The 19620-nt window shown below is 35.1% G+C and overlaps 1 protein-coding gene across 24 annotated transcripts in view; it reads left to right on the plus strand.

Annotated features, from left to right (window-relative positions):
- PUM2 (pumilio RNA binding family member 2) overlaps window positions 1-19620 on the plus strand; it is a 93899-nt gene that overhangs the window by 53748 nt on the left and 20531 nt on the right. For 14 of the 24 annotated variants that reach the window (XM_070512554.1, XM_044771989.2, XM_044771993.2 and 11 more), the window contains 3 exons: window positions 906-1049; window positions 1166-1456; window positions 5672-5908. In XM_070512554.1, the coding sequence (XP_070368655.1) occupies window positions 906-1049; window positions 1166-1456; window positions 5672-5908 (672 nt within the window). The remainder of the gene's footprint in view (window positions 1-905; window positions 1050-1165; window positions 1457-5671; window positions 5909-19620) is intronic. The other 10 variants (XM_044771997.2, XM_070512558.1, XM_070512547.1 and 7 more) reach the window with 1 other exon arrangement.

The raw sequence follows: 19620 nt of genomic DNA on the forward strand, positions 1-19620 counted from the left end.
CATGGGGCCAGCCCGGTAATAACAGTGGTTAAATTCACACATTCTGCTTCGGTGACCCGGGGCTTGCCAGTTCGGATCCCGGGTATGGACATGGCACTGTTTGGCAAGCCATGCTCTGGTAGGTGTCCCACATATAAAGTAGAGGAAGATGGGCACGGATGTTAGCTCAGGGCCAGTCTTCCTCAGCAAAAAGAGGAGAATTGGCAGCAGATGTTAGCTCAGGGCTAATCTTCCTCAAAAAAAAAAAAAAGAGGTAAACTCTACTCTTCTCTAGTTCTGAATAATGCAAATTGTCACCTCCTTGTGTTCGAGGCTATGATAAAGCTAATGCCTGCATGATTTTTCTTCAAGTTCTAGCTTGACAACCTTTACAGACAGACCGTTGCCTTATGATTTTCAGGTATCTGTTTATATCGTGATTTAAGTTTTTAAAGGGATTCTTACAAATGAAAATCTAAGGGAATGCTGGTAATGAGGCACTTGGTTTAGAACCTTAGTAAAATTGTATAGTGTTCTGCCTCACTTCCCTTTGTCTTTCTATCCATCTTCCTCTCAAAACTGACTAAGCGGTAAAGTGATATTTTTCTAATATCAGCCCTTTGTAGCCTGTAGTTTCTATATCAAGGAAAATACCTCATCGTTTTGTGCTCCATAAGTGAAAGGCATCTCTGTTAAAATTTAGAGGAAAAAACTTTACCGACGCTCTATTACATTTTTGTAGATTTAGTAATACCTTTTCAAATGTATTTGCTTTTCATATGGTAACTGTTTCAGGGTTTTATGTTAATAGTATACAATAGCTGTGTTTTCTGGTTGATAAAAACAAATGCAGGGCAAAATAAACATGAAAATGTTTTTTGTAATAAGTATTTTCATTAATAAACATTTATTTTAATGTTGTCTAGGCTATCAAGTACTAGCTCCAACTGCCTATTATGATCAGACTGGTGCCTTAGTGGTTGGCCCTGGAGCAAGAACTGGCCTTGGAGCTCCGGTTCGATTAATGGCTCCCACACCTGTTTTAATTAGTTCAGCAGCAGCACAAGCTGGTAAGTGTAATTGACGTTTTTAGGGATAATATTTTTCTGATGTCTTTTGAGAAATTTGAAAGATAAAGAATAGTTTTCTGGGTAGTTTTAAGAAGTATCTGGAATTTATTTTACAGCCGCAGCAGCAGCAGCTGGAGGAACTGCAAATAGTCTTACAGGCAGCACAAATGGTCTTTTTCGGCCAATTGGCACTCAGCCACCACAGCAGCAGCAGCAACAGCAGCAGCCAAGCACTAATCTGCAGTCTAATTCATTTTATGGGAACACTTCTTTGACTAATAGCTCCCAGAGCAGTTCTTTATTTTCTCACGGACCTGGCCAACCTGGAGGTACATCTCTTGGCTTTGGAAGCAGTAGCTCTTTGGGTGCTGCTATAGGCTCAGCCCTCAGCGGATTTGGTTCATCAGGTAAGTATTTTTTTAAGATGAGTACTCTCTAAGTGAACATGAGGTATATGTATGGTTTTGATATTAAGATAAGCAATAATAAAAAGCTTGTAGTGTAGAAAGGACAGGAATAAAATACTAGTTTATTGGTTTAATTTTGTAGAAGAAAAACTACTTCCTGCAAATCTAAACGTTTGTGAATGTTTAACTCATTTCCAGCAGCCCATTCTTCACTCAAATATAGTACATTTTCCCCTTGCTTTAAGAATTGTATTGCTGGGGTGTTTTAGTAAGATTTGTTTGGAGCAATATATTTTATGCTAATTACTAGCTCTTCCTTATTCTCTACATAATAATTAATGTTTGAGAAAGTAAATATTCTGCCATCTTAAATTTCTGGTGTTTTAAAATAATCATCTTTCTGTTCTTATCAGATCCTTTATTCTTATTAAATGCTAGTGGATCTTGTGGTTTTCTTTATTTGATATAATATATAAAAATAAAATATAATTAAATGTTCTAAACAGAAGCCCCTAAGAAACTACCAACGTGCTTATCTTTCTTTTAGATTAAATAATTTAGCCTTTATCACTAAAAATTAAAAGCATGTTTCTTCCCATATCCTACTTTTATATATAATACTTAAGAAATCCAAATTTTAAAAAGCTTCACAAAATAAATAATTTACCCACACAAACTGATTTTGTAACTGAAGAAGAACTAAGTGAAATCAGAAGAGGCCCACGTTGACTCCCTCTTGATGTACCTTGTATCCTCATTCTCTGAGGTTTACAGAATATTCAGGAAACATCAGGGAAAAAACAGCTTACCCTAGTTCTGTTGGTGCACTTGGCAGCCTTTTCTTCACAAGGGGCAGGGCTGTTTATTCGGACCTCAAGAGATTCTCTATTTCTGTAATGTCCTAGAGTCTTTAATATCTGCTTCTCATTTGTTTTCCCACCGCAATAAATTATATTCTTTTCTGGTGTGGAAAATGGCAAAACTAACATGTGCCAGTCACTATTAACTATGCTTGCCAGTTTTCTAAGCAAGTGTCTTCTGACTTTGAACATTCGTAGAGGGATGGTCTAGGACAGCTATGCACTTTTAGATGCAGGATGCTTTTTTGTTATACTGCAGTACAGTAGGAGATGTCTTTTTTGCCTAACGTAAAATTACCTAAAGAATGGGCATAAGAACGTGTGAGGTGAAAACTAGTGAACAGGGAAACTGTTCAGTCTTTTAAATTTTCCTACTTGAGTTTTTTTATTCCTCTTTGGAGTTCAGTATTTTATCTCTAGCCAAGCACTCCCATAGAACTCATTTTTTGTTTCTAGCACAGTTGACAAGCATTTTCTCCGAATAATCCTAAATAAACTGAAGAAAATAAAAAGAACATATAACTTAAAAAAACAAACTTTGTGGAATTAATTAGTTGTTAAACTATAGATTTTAGACCCTAAATAATCCAGGAAAAATAGAGAAGAGCTTTGATAAGCCTTGTGTTTCCTGTTCTAATAAAATATGTCACTGATTGTCTAGTATAGATCTGTAGGCCCTCCTACCCAGTTCTTCCAAATTCCCATTTGTCTCTTAATTGTTAAGACTTTTCCCCCTGCATTCAGGAGCAGGTTGGCATTAACATTTTGTTCCCTACAAATGTGCCCTCCAGATGGCTCTTTCCCAAAAACTGATCTTCATGCCTCCCTTATTTATAAGCATTGCTTACTCAATTCTGATTCCCAGTCTGGGTTACCTCTATTTCACATTGCTTCAGAGGGCATTAATGATTGCCACCCCTGAATGCCAGTAAATAGTCTAGCATCTTCTCCCTCCTCTTAGACCTTTTGTGAGAGTTCATTCAAGTGCTATGCGTGTGTATTCTTAAAACAAGTCTACCCATTGCCATTTCACATTTTGGCAATTCCATACTTGTATGAAATCTAAAATATAGTATGGTTATGTGCACATATATACACGCAGTAACATATACACATTCTCTTACTTGTATGATGAAATTATTACTGCTTAACAGTATTAAATAACCCAGTTTATAACACAGTAGGCTAGGAAGCTAGCCATTTTATCATAGTAATTAAATCATCCTTTCTATGACCTGTCATTTAGAAGGTGCTATTATAATAGAAAGTTTGTAATTTAACGTTTTATACACAATTGACAACTATTAGTGACTCCATTGTCTGTCTAGCCTCTTAGATATTTTAGGTATACTGCATTTCATATTTCATAGTCATACTGTTGCATATAATTTAGGCATATAGTAAAACTTGAGCCAGCTTGTTTATGTTTAAAGTAAAGCTACTTCTGAATTACTTTTAAATGTTTGGCTTGGCTTTTCCTTTTTGGAAGAAAATAATATTGCATGTGTCAAAACTATGGTTTCTTTGGTTATTTGCCAGGGGAATGATAGTGCTGCTGCTCTTATTAGAGAGCTGTTGTCTTTTTTCTTGTCAGTTAAATTGTTTTCTGAAATAAGAATTTAAAATGTAGCCATGTTTTAGAAAAATCACTTTGACAGTGTCCTTTTAAATTAGCATAGTTAATGTAGCATCCAGTGACAATTTTGCCAAAACCAACTCAAGAAGAGCTGTTTATTACATTAGTATTTATATTTGTTTTTGCTATTAAAATGCATATAGTTACCTGGTATTTCCTTATTATATCTTAAAATGTGAAATTTTCAATAAAACATGATCAGTCTTTCAGAAACCACACTGGCTGGTATAAAAGGTTGAATAGTGTTATAATATTTTGCCTAATACAGTAAGGTGAGCCTGGTAATTTTCCTTTATATAATTTTGAATTTGGCAAAACCAACGTAATTAAGTTTCCTATCTGTATTATAAGCTTAACTGGGTCTACCCATCATGTGCTCTGCTTAATTTTTCTCTTTAATCTATACCCTTATGGCCTACTTACAATTGACTTGCGATTAGAAAACCAAGACCTAATAGAAACTTTACAATTCTCTTGAAAAGAATTACCATATTGGTCCGAATATAAAGCTTGTCCTGAAAAAACTTGATAGTTTTAAAAATGTAATATGGAATTCCCTTGGATGTAAAAGGCATTCAGTTAAAAAAAAAAAAAAAAAAGACCAGTTCTTAGAAATAGGAAAGAAGCATACTTGAAAATATGGGCTCTAAGTGAGACTTAAGAATTGGAAGTTTGGGAAGCCCTTTTAAACACTTGGTAAAGAATTTGATTATCCAGATACATGTTGATTAACAACCAGATCTTGGGTTGCTCTTCTGAGCATGCATAGTTACCTGGTAATGTGATTCTACTGTTTTATGATTTTGTGGTATACAAAAGGAAAACAAGAACTAGGAGGTTAATAGTTGAATTTTTGATTAAGTAAAAAGAATTCAGTATGTAGTGCAATAAGGGATATGATATAAGATAATTGATTATTATCTAAAGGGAAAAAAAAGAGGCTGATCAGTCTTCACTGAGTAAAGGGCTCATGAGGCCAGTACTACAGAATCTTAGAAATGGAAGATCCTGAGGGTAAGTGAAAGCATGTCTTTGGTGTGCTAACAGTAATGAAAGCTATTAATTTTCTAAAAGAAAGTTTAGCTTTTTCACATATATATTGTTATTTAGTTGTTGAAGGATAGGGAGAATGTGTAGTGTGAAAAGTACTGAGGAGTAAGCTGCCATTTATATTTCACAACTGACTAATATTCGGGCCAATATGGACTTGAAGGACTATGGTTTGAACACGAGCTACAAGCCAAAGCAAATGTGAATGGTGAGGGAAATGTATTATAACATTCCGTTTATCCGTATAATCTTTTCTTGGCATCAGTGGAAGTCTAACAACCTGGTTCCAGAGATTAGGACACTACCAAAATTCAACCTTACTCGAATTTAATCTCTAGCATATCCTAAAGCAGACAATTTACAATTCCAGGGTTTATAAATCATACCAGGGTATTAAAGCACAGTAATCATATGTGTCAATGGTAAATATGTGTGAAATAATGAACATATGACTGCTCTGTTATGTATTTCGTTACTTTATTGGGGTGCATTTATACCCTTTTATGATTAATAAGTTAGTATATATAGTTATCACAGTAATTATCTTCTCCCTAATGTTTCTAAAAATAATTATTGTGATCACTTCTGTTATTTCCCAGCAAGAGTTGGGGATAGGTTTTATTCAGTTAACACTGTATGTAATTAGGGTTTTTTTTATTTCTTCTTCAGTTGGCAGTTCTGCAAGTAGTAGTGCCACAAGGAGAGAGTCTCTATCTACTAGCTCTGACTTGTACAAAAGATCTAGTAGCAGCCTAGCACCCATAGGGCAGCCATTTTACAATAGTCTGGGATTTTCCTCCTCTCCAAGTCCAATAGGCATGCCTCTGCCAAGCCAAACTCCAGGACATTCACTTACGCCACCGCCATCACTTTCATCACATGGATCCTCATCCAGTTTGCATTTAGGTAAAAAAAAACCAAAACCCTTTTTATTTGTATGTATACATGTAAGTGTGTTTGTGTGTGTGTTTATGATATATGTAAAATATTTAATGTTGGATAAAACATGCCAAATTGCTTTTGCTTTTAGATATTAGCCTTTTGAAAAAGTTCTACTTCTGTGAAAATTCAAAGTGAGGGTCTAATATACAGAAAGGTAAAGACCCCTATTGTATCTTATGTTTCTTTTATGAAATACCGTGGTGTGTTTTTTCTTGTCTGTGCTTTTGATTTGTGTGTGTTTTAGATCATTTGAAAAGTCAACTATTTATATAGGAGAGTGAAAGAGAAATTTCACTATCAAAAGTTTTTGCACACCAAAATAAAAACATTAGTCACATAGGTATCAAATTTTAAATAATTTAGTTTAGTAAATGGTTTTTGCTTTGGCCTCTGAATGCCTGGCCATTTTACCAAAGGGTTATATCAGGGTATATGAATTTAGTGTGTTTGTGAGTTAGAGAATCTTATGGGTTTGATCCATATACTTCTCTTACTTTTGAATATGTTGTCAGTTTAAGAAAAAAAATGTTTTAGGCTTGTCGTTGTACCCTTGAAGTTGGAGCATTTAGAACTTTTGTTTATATCTGTATATTAAAATTGCCCCCCCCCAAGATTATGGAATTGGTGGTTACCTTTTTCCCCCTCTCTGAGAAGTATTTATTCATGTAGTTAATGGTATATTTTGAAGGGTTTTTGGATATCAGAGGCTGTGTATGAATCCCTTTCTCTCCAAAGAAAGTGTTTCTTTAAAACTAGGTTTTGGATTTTTGTAATCCTAGTTACTTCAACTGAAACTGAGGGATTCTATTGCTGATTTTTATGTGCTTGGAAAGATTTAAATCAGCTTGCAATTTAAAAAGTAATGTTCCTTTTGTAAGCAGATATACATTAGTGATGATGTTTGACCCCCCCCATTATAAAGGTATAGCTTTTTTTCCTAAAGCACATTAATATAGTAAGTGTCCATATAATAAATGTTCTCTTTTGCAGTGATCATCATTTAGATTTATATCATTGCAAAGTGGGCTAGATTTCTTTTTAAAGACCGGTCCTTCACCCCAAATTCTGACCCTTTGCTCTTTTGGGGATATGGAATATATACAACCAGTTAATTTATTTGGGTGGGGCGGGCCCTAAGATCTGCTTTGCAACTCTATTTGTGTAAACTTAGTCAGTTTTTAGCCTAACACCTTCCTTCATTTATCATCTTTTCTTCTTAGTCACAGGAGCTACTCAATTCCTGATTTCTATTATTTCTCTTTAAGCCCACTCCCACTACCCCCATATGACATGCCTTTGAAACTTTGAAATGGACACAGAAATTTGGAACATAACAAATCTAATAGACCTTTCATAATAGTTTTGTGTTTTATTTGTTAAGATTATATTTGTCATGTCCTGTCATTTTTCATAGGTAAGTTTCAGATCAGATTTCTGTGAACTGTTACTGCCTATGTTGTGCTTTAGAAAGTCTGTATAAATGGCATTAAATATTCTACGTAGCTTGCTTAGAAATTGGGTTATAAATGACTTTTTAGATGTCTCTATAATTAAACAGCAATCTAAATATTTTTCTTTAGACTGTAAGGAATCCAGCCATATAGATGCTTAGGGAAGGAATTCTAGTCAGTTATGAGAAATAATCATTTCGTACCCATAGTTAAACTCCTTAGTTTAGCTTCAGCTTGAAATCTGCTATTTTAATACACTTCTAATTGGAATTTTCTGTAGATTATTTTCTTTTGTGGAATGCCCCCCCCACCCCCCCAATTTCTGTTAGCTTTAGTTGTAGTATGACTGGCAAAATTGTTAACAAGGAAGAATACACCCTGCCAGGTTGAAAATAATTCAGTAGATTTCATAAATTTACTCTTTGCATAGTGTTCATGGAAATAATCCTTTGCTTTCCTGTGATCAGATCACAATGGAAAACGTAAATGCTCTCTGGTCTAAAAAAAGTTTTTATGTTGTATATGTTTGAAGTGGATTTCTTCATGAATCACGTTATCGAGGCTGCTGATTTATAAAATACCTGTGGAAATTAATTTGCATATCCTTTTTAAAAAATAATCTTAGCCCACATATTATAAATATGAGATAAAGATGAATTCTCAGTTTCACTAGAATTGGTTGGAATTAATTAGTTCTAAGTTATTTTCTTGTGAGATTTTAAGACATGTAACCATTATCATCATTGACAGGCCTTGATATCTATATTCTTGAAGGATTAAATATATTACTTAACTTTTTTTTTTACCAACTCACTCTCTGCTCATCCTAGTTTTTTGATTCACAGAAAAAGCCTACTAGCAACATTGTGTGCTTCTGGCTTTCCAAAAAAAGATGGTTCATTTTTTAAAGTACTTGTCATTTGATCAACATAAGTATTTTTTAGCAAGGTGACTAGTAGTCATTTCAATTAAAGAACCAAGTATTTCTGTTGATAGGTTTTGACTGTTCATTTTTTATAAACTAAAATATTTTTAAGATTTTTAACCTTGTTACTTTTTTAATATATTGAAGTCAGAAACATGAAAAAAAGTTGTATTCTTCCATTTTCTGGTATGAAATTTCTAAGAGATAGAGATTTCCTTTTTTTTACACAATTATAACCACAATATCATTATAGTATCTTTTAAAATTAATAATTTTTCATTACTCTAATTTACCTGATTGACTTAAATGTCTTCTTATAGTTGCTTTATTTGAATCGGTGTCCAAATAAGGTCCATACATTGCATTTGTTTGATATATCTTTTAATATGAAACTATTTTCATATTTCATTTAAATAGAATTAAATCTAGGGGCTTGGTCTGATTGATTGGTCTGGTTTGTTGTTTTTTCAAGATGTGGTTCTGTATTCTTTCTGGGGCACTGTATTAGGAGACACATGTCTGGTTATCTCCATTGTGAGGTTGTCAGCCTGATCCACCCAATGGCTTTAGCAGCCTTTGATCATTGCCTAAATATTTCTTCAGAGGATGGAAGACGGTGGTACTCTAATTCTGTCGTTCCTTCCTGTCTTTATTTGCTGGAACTTTTCTATAAAAAAAGAACTTTCCCTCATCAATTGTGAGGTGGTTACTCTGAAATATAGTTCATTTGGAGTCAGGATAATACTTGATCTCTTTTCCTTTATTTTCTGTCATTGAGAATGAGTTGATGCCCTAGCAACTTCTAAAGGTGACTCAGTTTTTTTAAATCATCTTCATTACCTGTACATTGATGGATTTGTGGATAATTAGTATGTCCATTGCAGTCTGCAAGACATCAGTTTTATACCTTTTTTGATCCTAAAATTTTACCATCTCTGGCCATTTGGAGCCCCTTCACATTGGCTCATGTATTGACTACGGATTTTTAAAAGCAGCACTTAAATTACTGGAGGTCAGCGAAACAAGTGGAGAACAAGAAGGAAAAAGAAGGACTTTAAGATTAGTGGTTTTTATCTTGACTGTAAAAGAGCAGTGTCAAATTCTGGGCTTCAGGTTCAGCACTGAATATTAAGGGAATTATTTTCTCATGTTATATTGATGTAGCGATGGCAAAAACCCTTCTACCTGCAGTTGTTTCTTTAGTCATTCTCTCTGATTGAGTCAGCATCTTATTTCAAGATACTTCACTCCCTGTGAAAGGACATTAAATATTTCCAGCTATTGTTTTATTCTTCTACTTGGACCTAGCTAACCGTTTCTTTTTTTCCTTTCTTTTTTCTTCTTGTAGTAAACTTTTAAAATGTGATAGTGGTTTCTGGTTTACTCTAATCTTTATGCTCATACTAATTGATGTGGAACTTCTTGGGTATAAAACAGCATTCTGTGTTTTTATTTAACTTAGGGTTTGACAAGCGAACAAGTTCGTTTTTTAACTGGATTATTGGTTTCTTAAGAAAAGGGTACTAAAAAGTGTAATGCAAGCTTTGAACTCAGTGAAATTAGTTTATTGAAAGGTGGCTATTAGTTCTTAAGATTCATTAATGTCGTGTATTCAGTAATCAAATAGTGCTTTAGCTTGCTGTGGATTAGAAAACTTTATAACCTGTCTTCTCTCTTAGTCACAGAAAATTTTATATTAAGTATAGACAGGATAATACTAACTTTCAGGATCATTTTTCCTGTTAAGTAGTAATTACATCTGTTAAAATTGCTGACCCCTGGCAGTTTTAGTCAGTCACTTCTCTTAGAGTGAAATGTTTAAGAATTAAATCGAGTATGGCCAAATTGGTTGTAAGTTTATGTGTGATTTTTCTGAGTTTTACATAGGGTCCTTAAAGCAGAAAACAGTATAAATTGTTTTGAAACTTTCACTGAAAATACTGTTATCCTTGAAGTAGTAAGTTCCTAACTGAATAGCATTTGATAGTTTTCTAAAGCACCTTCATATTCATTATTTGATTTCATCCTAATTGTTAACATAGCCTGATTGAGTGATAAACCATTAAAGATGAGAAAATTACAGGTCATATGAGCCCAAGAGACTTGCCCAAACCAGTACATGACAGAACTGAGGCTAGAACACCGTTCTGACTCCTGATACTATCCTTGCTTTTTCTGTTATGCTATTGTGTAATAAACTGAACAGTTTTTCAAGGTGTGTAATTAATAATATTCTATTGAGCCTCTCAGAAACTGTTTACCTCACAATGGCATAGGTTATATGTTTTTTTAGGTTGTATATAAGATTACTAGATTTCCAGATCCCTTTCTCAATTTATTTATTTGTCTAAACATTTTTAAAGTCTAAATATCTACTCCATGAAATAAGAATGTTAATCATAAGGCAGGTGACTCGGTGACTAGCTAGAGAACAGCATATCCAGCTCTCAACAGAATGTTATTTATAGGTTCTCATGGTGATATAAATTAAAGCACTGCCTCAACCCTTTGGTGTACCTAAAAGTCATTTATTAGTTGATGAGTATGAAATATGTGGTGAAGAAATTCTAAAATTATACTATTTTGTGGAGGAATTCATTATTTTATTATTTTATGGTTTGTTTCTGTATATAAGTTTATTGATTTTAGTTCTAGTTTGAGGCGCAGTGATTAATTTTTGCCCTTATGTTTTACTCCTTATCCTTTAATAATATTATCTGTGACTTTGTGGTGCTAATGACTGAGAATGTTTTCACCAGTTAATTCACTTAAGACAATCTCAGATTTAGAGCTAGAAAATACTTAATCTGATTCAGTGTTTCAGCATCAGAATCACTTGGAGTGCTTGTGTAAAATAGCTAATAGGAGGTAAACAATTTGGAAATGTGTGGCAACAGTTTTTCCTTGTCACAATGATTTTGGGGATTCTGTTGATGTTAAATACCCAACAGCCAGATGCTAAACTTTCCTTAAAAAAAAGGAATTATCCCACTGAAATTTCCAGTAGCGCCTACATGGAGAGAGACGCTTTGGAAAGAAGGCGTTCATGGTTTACATACAACTTTACTGCACTTCACGCTTTCTTTTTAACTCCTGATATTTGGATCCCTGTGTGTTCACATGAGCCTTTGACCTTTTTCCCCATCATGTCCCTAATGCATATTTTTTCTTCCTACCTTTTTTCCTTCCATTGACCTGAACTCTGCTTGCCATAACATATTTTAAATATGTTAGAATAAAGCTTATAAGATCAGAGACAGAAAACAGAAAAGTCTGAGCTCTTTTTGTATATGTTCTTAAATGCCTTGTTCCCTTGATAGGAATTTTGCAAATAGGAGCTTTTTCTTTTTTTTAATTTGCTGGCTGTAATTCTGTATATCATTATTTACTGTCATTTTATTTTCCTTTTTATTTATTGGCCCTACCTTTCCTTCACATTTGCTTTTTAGCTCCTCAGATGTTTCTCTACCTTTTCCTTCTTACTCAGATAGCAAGCAAATCTTCGTGTGCCTTGAAAATTCTTTCAATCTACCAAGAAGTCACCTAGAATTTACATCATTGCACTGTTTATACACTAAGTAATGTACGTTAAGTAAATGTAGGATAAAAAATAGCTTTTAAAATATAGGCAAATGTGCTTCATGAGAGCTCTGCAACTTCAGCCAAAAACCTTCAAAAATGAAAGCAGCATGTGTCTCATGGCGTGACACTGAAAATTGACTTGTATCTTGTAATTTGAGAGTATTTGCACGTGAGACTGTTTCCTTGTGGTGTACCCAGGAATAAGTCCAGTGTAAGAAGGGCAGGTCTTTACACTGTAAAGTATAAAACACTGACAGAAGTTAAAAAAGACAAATAAATGGAAAGACACATCATGTTTGTGGGCTGAAAGACTCAATATTATAAATATACCAACTTCTAGCTGATGTATAGGTTTAAGCACAATCTCAGTAAGAATTTTACAGCCTTGGGGCCGGCCCAATGGCGCAGCGGTTAGATCCGCATGTTCCGCTTCTGTGGCCTAGGGTTCGCTGGTTCGGATCCCGGGTGCGGACATGGCACCGCTTGGCAAGCCATTGCTGTGGTAGGTGTCCCACATATAAAATAAAGGAAGATGGGCATGAATGTTAGCTCAGGGCCAGTCTTCCTCAGCAAAAAGAGGAGGGTTGGCAGCAGATGTTAGCTCAGGGCTAATCTCCCCCCCCCAGCCTTTTTAAAGAAATTGACAAGCTGATTTAAATAATGTAAATGAAAAAACAGAGCCAGGAATAGTCAAGACAATCTTGAAGAATAAAATTAGAGAATTTAATAACTTTGCCAGGTATCAAAATGTATTATAAAGCTACAGTAACTAAAATTGTATTGGCACGAGGGTAGATAAATAGACCAGTGGAATAGAATAGTGGATCCAGAAATAGATCTACTCACTTAGTTACCTGATTAGTGGCCAAGGTACCACTCGATTGTATTTGGCAAGGGTGGTCTTTTCAGTAAGTTGGACTCGATCAATTGAATATCCAAATGGAGAGAAATGAAATTTGACTCCTCTTTCATACTACACACACCCAAACACAAATTTCATTCTCAAATTAAGTAACCTGCTTATAGTCATGAAGTGTGTAAGGAACAAAAATTTTGAGCCCCAGTTTGTCTGGCTCATTCCGTGGTGTCACACTGCTTCAAAGAATGCTTTTATTTCTGTCTAATATCTATCTGAATAAATAAAGGGTCTTTTCCTGTTCCTATGTCTAGAATTTTTGTCAACTTTTTATAAAATTCTGGCAAGATAATAATTTTTAGCCTATTGTGAGTTAGTGGGAAAAGTGAGTTTTTGAATTTCAATATATTGGTCTCTTTATGGGTTTTCACCTGGTGTAACAATTGACCTTTAATCCATATTAAATACTTTTTACCTCAAAGATCTCGTAAAATATTTTATTACTAACTTTTAAATTAAAGCTGATCAGATAAGGATCTTCTTTATGTGATATTTTACGAATATTTTAAATAGAAAAGTAACAAGCTTAATTTATACTGAGACTGATCCCTGTTTTATGTTTCTCTTTTGTATTTGTTTTATTGGCCTCCATTTTAGAATTGCTGTGTCTGATCAGAATTTTTACGTACTAATTCATTCAACCAGTATTGAATTACCTACATGCCACACTGTTTGCATTGGAGATAGAATGTTGAAGGAAAAAAATACTATCCCTACCCACCATCATCAAATTTATAGTTTTGTGGTGAATACAGACAAGTAAACCAGCAGTTACAGTAGGATTGTAATGCTTATTGCCTTATTGCACTTCATTTAATAATTCCATTTTATAAGAACATAATGATTGTCTTCACTAGAATTATCTTTTCTTCATGATTTTTTTGGGCCAAATTTACCACAGGTTGGGTATATTAGAGTTGCTTCTGAGTTTATTTTCCCCACTAAATTAGAAGCAAGAAAGCCCAGACCTTTCTTTACAGCTTCAAGAGTATTCGGATCCCAACAGATGTTTGGGTAATTGAATTTGAGTGATTTTGTTTCTTTATGTTTTATTGATTAATCTGTTCTTGGACACTGGCTACTATATTGGTTAAAAAATTATTTTACTGCCTACGTAGATCTCTACATTAAAGCATTATTTGGGTATTCCCAATCAGTGTTCTTCTCTGATCAGTGTGTTAGGATCATACTCTTTAGAATATTACGCTTTGAAAAGTTTTATGACGGTCATTTGTGGAGTTTTTCTTTTTGTTTGTTTTGGTTTTTTAATTTTTTGATTTGGGGGTGGATATTTTTTTAATTTTTCTGTGTCAAATGCATCTTTCACGGTAACTTACCGGTTCGCTCCTCTTCCCAGCATCATAACAACCCCATCAAGACAGAAAATAAGTGTGCCTGTAATGTTTGTCTAGGATCAAAATTATTCTCCTCAGTATTCGTAATTTATGAAGCAAACCTTAAGATTGTGTAAATCCTTTTTAGTAGTTGTGATTTAAGAGAAAAATCCCAGCTCCTACAGTTTTCCTTTACTCCTATCAGAAAAGGCAGCTGGCTATGAAATCTCAGCAGGAATATTCAAAAGAAAATGCAAATATAACCTGATAATTTATTAACTTTCACCAAAGGTATTAACCAGAGAAAAGAATTCAGGTCAAATCTGAGAGGGTGATTTAAGATATACAGGGAAATACTTTTGCTCACATGTTTATCTTAGGATTTCACTCCACTACATATTGTTTTTGGAAAGTGGGTAGTTTTCACTAAAAATATAAGATTCAGGCACTTTTTGAAACCATACGAAAACTAGCCTTTTTGATGGAATAGTGGAAATTGGCAAGGTGAGTTAGTGAGAGAAATGATGTACTAGTCTGCAGACTATGCAGTTCGTATCTTTAAAAACTCAGTCTATTTAAATGCTCTTTGACAAGTGAGGGAAGATTATTAAATATTTTCTGTGGTGATGGCCTCCCTCTTGCCTTTATATTTTTTAAAAGTTTAAGCAACTAGAGGCTAAAAGGTAAGATTACCTAATTGCTTTTAGAAAAATATTACAGGCAATAGAAATGAAAGCAACACATTTTTACTTTGGTTTGTAGTTTGCATCTAACGTTTGCTTACATATTGTCATAAAATGTACAAATTTAGGATAGCACACTTGACATGGTTTTCGCTTTTTATATTAGCCTATTAAAATGATGTGGAAGATTATGCTTTTAACTAGAATCACATTAGTTTTTAAACTCATTGAAGCCCTAGTCTTTCCCCAATAAAATTTTTGTCTTTGTGTGGCAAATATATAGTTAATAATAATTAGAAAAATTCTATGTGGTTTATGCCCTGTGCAACCTCAAGCATATCACAGATTTGCGAATGGCTTGTATGGCATTAAATGTTCATAAGATATAGCAGAGTATAACTGAAAGCTTTAAGTGAATTATTCAGATGCAATAGTGAAAAAAACCCAACCTCTGATTATTAGCTATGCGTCCTTGAATAAGGTATTTAGATTCTCTAAGCCTATTGTGTCACAACTAAAATAGAGACAATATCTTTGTCTCCTAGGGTTGTAAGAGGATAACATATGTATTAGTTTTCTAGGGCTGCTGTAACAAATTAGTACAACTAGGTGGCTTAAAACAACAAATTTATTGTCTCACTGTTCCGAAGACGAGAAGTCAGATCACGTGTCAGCAGGGCCATGCTCCCTTTGGAGGCTATAGAGGACAGTCCTTCCTTGCCCCTTCCTAGCTTGTGGTTGCTGACAATCCTTGGTATTCCTTGGCCAGTAGATGCATCACTCCTATCTCCGCCTTCATTGTTACATGGCATTTTCCCTGTGTGTCTCTCTCCTATTTTCTTCCTCTTATAAGGACACCAGTCATTGGATGAGAGCCCAACCTAATCCAGCGTGACCTCATTTTAACTTGATTATATCTGCAAAGACCCTGTTTCCAAATAAAATCAAATGCACAAGTACCAGGAGTTCAGAGTTGAACATCTTTTTGGGGAGACACAATCCAACTCGCTATAGTCTAGTCCCCCCAAATTTATATTTGACCCACATGCAAAATACATTCAGCCCATCCCGTCATCCCCAAGAGTCTTAACCCATTCTAGCATCAGCTTGAAGTCCAAAAATCTCATCTAAATATCAACTGAAAAAAGTCCCAAATTTCGTCTTCTAAATCAGATGAGAATCTGGATATGGTTCATCCCAGGGCAAAATTCCTCCCCATCTGTGAACTTATGAAACCTAGAAAACAAGTTATCTGCTTCCAAAATACAGTAGTGGGACTGTTATACAATAGACATTCCCATTCCAAAAGGGAGAAATTGAAAGGAATAAAGGGATTAACAGTCCCAAGCAAGTCTGAAACCTGGTAGGGCAAATTTCATGTGGTTTCAAGACCTGAGAATAATCATCTGTGGCTAGTTTCTCTATCCTCTGGATCTGCTGGGGCAGCAGCCCCACCCCTCTGGGCTCTGCATCTGTGGCTCTCCTTTTGGAGTCGTTCTTCTTCATTTTGTCCCTTCTCTGTCCCTTTCAGTCCAGGCTGGCAGTATTTCTACTGATAAAAATTCTCAAAACATTGTCAGTCTTCCGTTAAGGTCAAGGGGATGTCCAGCCACACCCATTGGCTCTGTTTCCTCAGCACTCTGTCTTGGTAAGCTAAGACTTTTCCAAATCATCAAGTGCTGATTTTCTTTTGCTTAACAGTTCCTTCTTCAAATTATCTTTTTTTCTCTCTCTCTCTCTTTTTTTTTTTTTTTTTTTTTTTTTTTTACCATAAGCAACTAGGAGAAACCAGGCCACACCTCCAGCACTTTGCTTAGAAATCTCCTCAGCTCAATATCTTTTATCGCACAAGTTCTGCTTTCCACCCAACATAACTCATTTCCGCTGAGTTTACTGCCACTTTGTAACAAGGATTGTCTTTCCTTCAGTTCCCAAAACACGTGACCTCACTTGGAGCGTGTTTAGCATTCGTATTTCTAACATCGTTCATGACAATGTATGTGTTAAGACAGTAGAAATTTTCTTTGTTGTGCCCCTCACATCTGTCTGAGCCCTCACCAGAATTGCCTTTAATATCCATGTTTCTCTCAAATACCTCTTCAAGGCAGTCTAGGCTTTTTCTGTTATGTACATTGAAATTCTTCCAACCTTCACCCATTATGCAATTCCAAAGTCAGTTCCACGTTTTTAGTTATTTGTTCATAGTAGCACCTTACTCTCAGTACCAAAATCTATTAGTTTCCTAGGGCTGCTGTGGCACATTGCCGCAGCTGAGTGGCTTAAAACAAACAGGACAAACTTTTGTAGGGGGGCACTGTTCAACACAGTACAGCATTTTATGCAAAGTTTACTATCTCAGTGTCCAATAAAGAATGCTCAATAAATGCTAGCTGCCTTTGCCCTCATTGTGTACAGGAGGATAACAAGGCCATATTAATGTGCAGATACTAGGGTAAGTTAGGCTCATAGATAGTTTGCCTTTTTGTTTCTCAAAATAATACATGCTGTGGACCCTCAGGGTCTAGCAAATAGTATCAGCTATGAATATTAAGTCATTAAATGGACTTTCTAAAGTAGATAAAGAAACTGATGATGTTGAACACATAAAACCTATTTAAAATGAAATGTAGAACTCAGGACAAAGGTCTGACCAATGTTGTCCTTTGAAAAACTGCAACTTTTAATATTGGAAATATGTAAACCAATATCCCAAAATTATTCATGTGCATATTGAGAAGCGCTGCTCTGAAGTCTTTTTCCCCACTAAAGTCTAGCAACACGCTGTTACAGTCTAATATGAATGTTCCATATACTTCTTTGGAAAAGTGAACAGAGAAAAAATACTGAACTGGAACGTACTAAGTGTACCTATTTATAGACTAGAACTAAAGTTATGCCATAAAATAAAGTAGTCTGTCCTCATTTTAGAATTTTTCCAGCTACTCATCCTGTATCATTTGTTCTTTGCCTACTCCAACTAACCAGTCATCTTTGATTATCACCTTACTGTTTCTTGAGCTTTCCAGAGAAACAGATTCTGCCTAGTAGCCAGTATGTTGTACCCTTTACCGGACACCAAATCTACTTGGATTACCATTCTTACTTGAAATTAGTAGTTGACAACCTGCTAAAATGAAACCTTAAATTATCTTGATTCTAATTCATTAGCCTCTAAACTTGGCTATCAGAATAACCTTCAAGTGGATTTTTTAAATAAAAATTATCCACCAAGGGTAGTTCAGCAGGTGTTGAATAAGGCTCAGGAATCTGTAGTTTTAAGAGAATACACAGGTCTGAAAGACAGGTTAAGGAGCTCTCATTCCAAATCCCTGGGAGGTAGCAAATAATGAAAAGTAAAGACAAGTTAAGTTTATTTATTTTGTAATTGTTACATTGTTTTTCCCAGTATTTTTAAATCTTTTTGATTTCTGGTATTTAGTAGGAAAGGATTCTAAGCAGACTTCTCAAGGAAATTAATGAAAACTTATAAAATCGTACTATTTCTACTAGTATAATTGTGAGGTGTTTGCCTTCATTCAGTTGTCATGAATGAACTTGAAAGATACCTATGTGAATAACGTAAGGGGCAGCACACTATTGTGTGATAAGCTCTGGCCTAAGAGTCCTGGCTAACTAGCTATATGTCACATCACTTTTGGACCATAGTGACTTCATCTCTGAAATCATGGTACAGATCTCCATGTCCTGTAAACTCTTATTCCAGTAATGATTAAGAAGTGGTAAATGGCAGGGGGATGTCGCTGATGAAGGGACTGTTATCCCTTTAACACATTTGGTACAGAGCACATCTGCTTTTAGACGACCAGTTGTCGTGGTATGAATATAGATGACGTGTTTGTTTGTCTATTTGTTTTTAACTAATTTTGGAACAATTTCAGACTTACAGGAATGTTGTAACACGAATACAAAAAATTTTTATCATACTCTTCCCTCAGATCTCCAAATGTTATTTTACCACATTTCCTTTATCATTTTTCTCCCTCCCCCTCTCTGCATCTCCCTGTCCCCTCAGACCCATTTTTTTTTTCCTGATACCTCTGAAAGGAAGTTGCAGACATAATGTTCCTTACTCATAAATATATCAGTGTATGTTTCCTGAAAATAAGGACATTTTCTTATATAATCACAGTTATCAACGTTAGGAAATTAACAGTGATATATTACTACTGTCACATCAACTTTGTCCAAACTTTGCCAGTTGTCTCACAGATGTCTTTTAAAACCAGAAAGGGGGAGAGAGAGGAGGGCAGCTGCTTGATTTGGAGGCTCACATGGGACATTCGTCATAGCTCTTTACTCTTCCTTAATCTTGAACTATTTCTCAGTCTTTTATGACCTCAACATTTTTGAAGGGTATAGGCCAGTTGTTTTGTAGAATGTCCCTCAATCCCAAAACAGGTTTTGTTTTTGTTTTTGTTTTTTTTAAGGAAGATTAGCCCTGAGCTAACATCCGCTGCCAATCCTCCTCTTTTTTGCTGAGGAAGACTGGCCCTGAGCTAACGTCCGTGCCCATCTTCCTTGACTTTATATGTGGGACGCCTCCCACAGCATGGCTTGCCAAGCAGTGCCATGTCCTCACCCGGGATCTGAACCGGCGAATCCCGGCCTGCTGAAGCAGAACGTGCGAACTTAACCACTGCGCCTCTGGGCCGGTCCCCCAAAACAAGTTTTAGAAGACATTCTTTAATGTTTAGACAATCAAATTTAAAATGTTTAATGTACCTTCTTCATTGTGTTTTAAATGCTTATTTAATTAGTTTGTAA

The sequence above is a fragment of the Equus asinus genome, chromosome 6 (assembly GCF_041296235.1).
Source record: "Equus asinus isolate D_3611 breed Donkey chromosome 6, EquAss-T2T_v2, whole genome shotgun sequence".
In the NCBI taxonomy this organism is placed as follows: domain Eukaryota; kingdom Metazoa; phylum Chordata; class Mammalia; order Perissodactyla; family Equidae; genus Equus; species Equus asinus.